This window comes from Crotalus tigris, unplaced genomic scaffold (genome assembly GCF_016545835.1).
Source record: "Crotalus tigris isolate CLP2741 ecotype Arizona unplaced genomic scaffold, ASM1654583v1 scf7180000018084.670488, whole genome shotgun sequence".
In the NCBI taxonomy this organism is placed as follows: Eukaryota; Metazoa; Chordata; class Lepidosauria; order Squamata; family Viperidae; genus Crotalus; species Crotalus tigris.
The window spans coordinates 347,503-353,112 of NW_024096815.1; the positions used below are offsets into that span (position 1 = coordinate 347,503).

At 38.1% G+C, this 5,610-nt stretch overlaps 1 protein-coding gene across 1 annotated transcript; it reads left to right on the forward strand.

Annotated features, from left to right (window-relative positions):
• The first annotated feature begins 368 nt into the window (after positions 1 to 368).
• Positions 369 to 3,396, forward strand: ELOF1 (elongation factor 1 homolog). Its single transcript, XM_039347527.1, has 4 exons — positions 369 to 487; positions 1,537 to 1,658; positions 1,982 to 2,052; positions 2,692 to 3,396. Exons 2-4 carry the CDS (start codon positions 1,543 to 1,545, stop codon positions 2,754 to 2,756), a joined length of 252 nt encoding a protein of 83 aa, XP_039203461.1. The 5' UTR covers positions 369 to 487; positions 1,537 to 1,542; the 3' UTR covers positions 2,757 to 3,396.
• Positions 3,397 to 5,610: the final 2,214 nt, after the last annotated feature.

Genomic DNA, 5,610 nt, shown 5'->3' on the forward strand with positions numbered 1-5,610 from the left:
GGTTGCCTACCCTTGATCTAGGTAATGCAGACCATGGTCTAGGGAGCCTGATCTGAAGACTATAGTTTCTGCTCCCTTAAGAACTGAATCTCCTATAACAAATATTTTCTTTTTTTTTTTTTGCTACGGAAGTCTGGAATACTTTTTTTCTGTCGCAGAAATTCTGGGTTGAAGAACAATCGTATCAAGCAGTTTTCCAGATGGATTGCCCTGGGAAGAATAGCAGCGCCAAATCTGTATTGCTGGCATTAGCAAAAACCGGGTTTGATACCGAGCAGCGCCAAACCCTTTCTCTACGCAAGGGGAACCCGGAAGTTTGTACCTTAAAGCTATCGTGCGTCTACTCTACATTTTCTGTCCTCTCTACTGTGTCCGACGATAATATCCGTTTCCGGCCTCAACGCCGGAAGCGCTGGTCTCCGTTGGAAACGCGGTCTGAGGGAGTTATCTAACCAGGTCGGAGGTGACAGCCGCGCGGTTTTTCTGTGTAAGTGGCGATGTTTTGAGCCGGGATTGGCACCCGTGCTGGAAGAAGGAAAGGGTCTCTCTCTCTCTCTCTCTCTCTCTCTCTCTCTCTCTCTCTCTCTCTCTCTCTCTCTCTCTCTCTCCCTCCCTCCCTCCCTCTCCCTCTCCCTCTCCCTCTCACTGTTGGCCCATGAGGATGTGGAGAGAGGGGGGAAGGGCGCAAAGCGACAGAAAGCTTTACACGATTCACCGAGAAATTGTTATTTTTTAGGACCAACCAATAATCTGAAAACGGTTCTCCAAAAATTGTATCACAGGGATTGGTACCTAAGAGGCCATTCTTACTATTTTGTATTTGTTTAGGACCATAAGTGGGTGGAGCCTTACATTTGCTTTTATGGCACTGAAGTGTAAAAAAAATGATCTAAGCAGCTTACTAAAGCAGTATACCAAGGGCGCGAGATGATATTCCAGGGGATGTGAAAACTTGGGTTTTCAAAATTATAGTGTATATGCATAATTCATTGCCATTATTTCGAGCTTTTGTAAGGGGTGAGAAAATATATCAGAAACGTTTTAGGGGTGCTGGATATAGAAAAGGTTGGGAGCTGCTGCAGTATACAATAAACTACCTAGCACTAATAGTAATTAGTAATTAGTAATTAGTAATATAGTAATTGCTAATATGCAGCATTACTATAATACCACAATCATTACAACATTGTTAATAGCAGTCACATATAATCTAAATGTCTATTTTAGATCTGACAATACAGAGTATCACCTTCAGAATAGCAGGAAACTGCCTTCAGTTTATAATGATCACGGAATTCTACTGGGCCTCAGCAGGTTCCATCTTTGGTGATGCATCTTTTCTTTGCTCTATGTTCTACCTGTTGCAGATGATGAATCTTAACATAATTATCCAGTAACAATAAACTGTGCAAAACTGTCTGCTAAGATTTACATCTTTAATCTTTACAAATATTGGGACTAGATAGAATTTTTTAATGAATTTCCCCCACTTTCCCCCCCAAATCCTTCTTAATCATTTGTTTCTTTTTGCTGCAGGCAAAGATGGGTCGTAGGAAGTCAAAGCGGAAGCCTCCACCCAAAAAAAAGATGACAGGAACACTTGAGACCCAATTTACATGTCCTTTTTGTAACCACGAGAAATCCTGTGATGTTAAAATGTAAGCTGTTTATATAAGTGATGGGAGAACACAGTTTCCCTGTTTGATGGCAAACAGAATTGGATATGATAGTTGTTGGGGCTCTAGGTCTCCAGAAAAAAAGATTTTGGAAACCAAAACATATTTTTCTAGATAGGGCAGTTGTGAAATTGAGAAAGTTTGGGGTGTTAATAGTAATCTAATTAGTATTAATAGTATTTTTAGTTGGTATGCTTATATCTAACACATAAGACCTAATTGCATTGTATTCTGCAATCAGAATTCTAGTGGATTGATTTAGACTAATAATACTATTTAATTGCAGTTTTGATTCTTTGTTCCAGGGAAAGAGCTCGGAATACTGGAGTGATATCCTGTACTGTATGTCTGGAAGAATTTCAGACCCCTATCACTTGTATCCTTTACTCATTTATTTATTTCAAGTATCAAATAATTGCTCTGCTCTGTCCTAGCTGTTCTCTACAATTAAGAAAAATATTTGGATTTTAGCCTCAATTTAATCAAACATTCAAGATGAGGATTGTGTATTAAATACAAGTATATGTTAAATCCACTTGCATCAAGACATGTAATTGGCATAAATGGTAACATTTACAATAAACTCTTGTTTGAGCCTTAAATTAATTGATATTAGTCCATTAAATGATAGTGGAAAGGATGAACAAAGAAGTTCTCTGGGATAACTAAATACATTGAGGCACATTAAACTGAGGTTTTATTGTATTTGGTAACATCTGATTTTGTTTTGCTGTGTAAATCTGAACTTGTTTTTGCACTTCCAGTTTTTATTTTAGGATAAATACTTTAACTGATTCTTGAAATTTGAATGTTCTGTCTTACCCAGTACTAAGACACTGTAAATGAACCTTGATCAAGATCCTATTAAGCACAATTGTATATTTTCCTTTGCTCTATGGTGTCTGTACAGTCATAATAGAAATATTAGTTTTGCATATTCACTCTGAATTCAGATATTTTTTCTGGTGTAGAAGATACATTAATATATTATTATCCTTCACCTTTGATCTTAAAGATCTTTCGGAACCAGTGGATGTTTACAGTGATTGGATAGATGCTTGTGAGGCAGCCAATCAATAACAACTTAAAGGAACTTGTTGGAAGTAATGTTTCTTTATTCAAGGGTAGGGATATCTGTTTCACAATGCATTGGAGATACAGCTGGAGTGACTATGAAATGCTGGTTTGTGCGCTTTTCTTCTATTCTGTAATCTACCTTTTTATATGAATATTGTGGAGTTTAGAAACTAATGACTATCAAAAAAGACCTGCAAGTGTGGAAAAGGTCAGTTTTTATTCAGGTTGATGCTTGGGAAATTTTTCTCTCAAGATTGAAATCGGAGGTTAAGTGTATCAAATGCTGCTGTTCCATTTTTGTTAATTTATTTTGGGCTTATAGAGAAGGGCTTCCATATAAACTTCTCTTCCATTCTGTGATGGTTCTTGGAATATTATATTCTATGTTAAATTGCAAGGTGTAGTCAGCAAGAATATACGAAATATAAGAAAAAATAGCCCTATCTTGGTCCCATGATACAAGCTTCATATTTATCTGTTGGAACAATAATCATGAAATCAACCTTTTTATTAATAACATGTCTCCAATTAGAATGGCAGTGTGTTGCCTCTGTTTCAGAAAACATTGTGCGCAGGACTCTTCTGTGACACTGGGTATGGGATTTTGAGAACTGTGTTATGTAATAAAGTATAATTCAAAGAAGCAAACCTGCATGACTGACTGAGAAATGGTGCCGTCGTCTTAAAAACATTTTGGTGCAATATACATAGGGAAATTTTACCAGTATATTATAATTCCTTTGGTAAGGACATTTGACCATTTTACTTTTAGCATAATACTATGTATTATTTCTTTCAATTGCTTTTTTTCCTAATACGTGAATCCCAGTAACAAATCTTTTTATGACTTTAGAATGAATATGTCCATGCATATAGGAGGGTAGGTAGTGGCTTGAGTGTGAATCTGGTATACAGTGCATTCAGAATGTATTCAGACCCCCTTCACTTTTGTCAGTTTTGTTATGTTGCAGCCTGATTTTACAGTTGTTGAAATTCATTTTTTTCTTCATTAATCTATACTCAGTACCCCATAATGACAAAGTAAAAACAGAATTGTAGAAATGTATGTAAATTTATTAAAAATAAAAAACTGAAATTTATCACATTAGAATAAGTATTCAGACCACTCAGTACTTTGTTGAAGCACCTTTGGCAGCAATTACACCCTTGAATTTTTTGGGGAATGATGCAACAAACTGGATTGGGGGATTTTCTGCCATTCTTCCTTGCAAATCCTCTCAGGCTTAGCCAGATTGAATGGTGACTGTCACTGGACAGCTATTTTGAAGTCCCTCCAGAGATGTTCAATAGGGTTCAGGTCAGGGCTCTGTCTGGGCCACTCTAGGACATTCACAGGGTTGTTCCTAAGCCACTCCTGTGTTGTCTTGGCTGTGTGCTTAGGATTGTTGTCATATTGGAAAGTGAACCTTCGGCCCAGTCTGAGATCCTGAGCACTGTGCAGGATATCCTTGTACTTTGTTCCATTCAGCTTTCCCTCAACCCTGACCAGTCTCCCAGTCCCTGCTGCTGAAAAACACCCCCACAACATGATGCTGCCACCACCATGCTTCACTGTTGGGATGATATTGGGCAGGTGATGAGTAGTGCCTGGTTCCCTCCAGACAACATTTAGAATTGAGGCAAAACAACTCAATCTTGGCTTCATCAGACCAGAGAATTTTATTCCTCACACTCTGAGAGTCCTTTAGGTGCTTTTTTGCAAACCCCAAGCGGGCTGAGTCTCTTTTGAACGAATTATATCCTTCCATTACTATAGCCCAGACATGTCAAACTTGTGATGTCACGTGATGTTGCGCGACATATTGGAGCTTTCCCCCCATTGCCAGCAATGGGGTGGGCACGGTTTCGTTGTGACACATCTGGCCCGCGGGCCGGCAGTTTGACACCCCTGCTATAGCCCAATCATGAATTCCATCCCTTGTCTTCCATGACTTGTAATGTAGTGAGTTTATCTTGCTTTCTGATTGTCAAATTGCCTCCCAATCCCATCATTTAAATAATATGTATGATTTTAATTTTTTATATTTCATTTTTCATAGCTGTCCTGAGTAAGTAGAAAGGCAATAAGTCAATTAAATAACCAACCAGTAAAATCTCTTTTCTTGGTAGGGGGTCATTCAGATTTGAAGAAAGCATTTCCTGGGAGGATAGGCAAGTCCCATTTTGGGGGAGGAAAGTCTCATGATAAGGAGGAATTGCCCCATAGCACAAAAGCAGATCTGGAACAGAGAGAAGATATATGCAGCTAACATCCTTATTAACTTGCTTTTCCAAATCAGAAAACTGGCAAGTCTAAACTCTTTTTTCTACTTCAAGGAAGTTAGTAGCAAACCACTTCCATATTGTTTTCAGGAAAAATATACAGTAGTCATGAAGATTCCAGCTATCAGAACAACTAAGTAATCTAAGAATCTGGGATCATAGAATGGTGTGTTCGTGGCAAATCAGCTGATTGGGCTTGTTTATTCTGAGAGAAAATGCAGTTGCCTAATCTTCAGGGCAGTTATTGATACTTCAGAAAGTATTCTGAGGACAGCCAAGAGGTCACTTTTTCCCAGTGTCTGTATAAATCTTTGGGCTTATATTAACTGGAAATTCAGGATGCATAGAATGGAGCTAAGTGATTGTTAGTGTTAAACCTTTTAAATAATAAGCTGTTATCTTCTTATTATAAGCTGTCATGTGAATGTATTCAACTTTTCCAGTGGGTCTCTGCTCCAGGATTCTAAATCATTTTGGAAATGAATCAGCAGCTTGTTAAGAAGCTAATGATATCACCACCCTAACCGAATAGTTATGTAAGTCAGATACTGGAAGCACAACCAAAGCAAGGAGG

Coding starts and splice junctions, on each gene's coding strand:
- ELOF1 (XM_039347527.1), top strand. CDS start 1,543: ATGGGTCGTAGGAAGTCAAAGCGGAAGCCTCCACCCAAAAAAAAGATG. Junction 1,659..1,981: donor AAATCCTGTGATGTTAAAAT/GTAAGCTGTTTA, acceptor TCTTTGTTCCAG/GGAAAGAGCTCGGAATACTG. Junction 2,053..2,691: donor ATTTCAGACCCCTATCACTT/GTATCCTTTACT, acceptor TTGATCTTAAAG/ATCTTTCGGAACCAGTGGAT.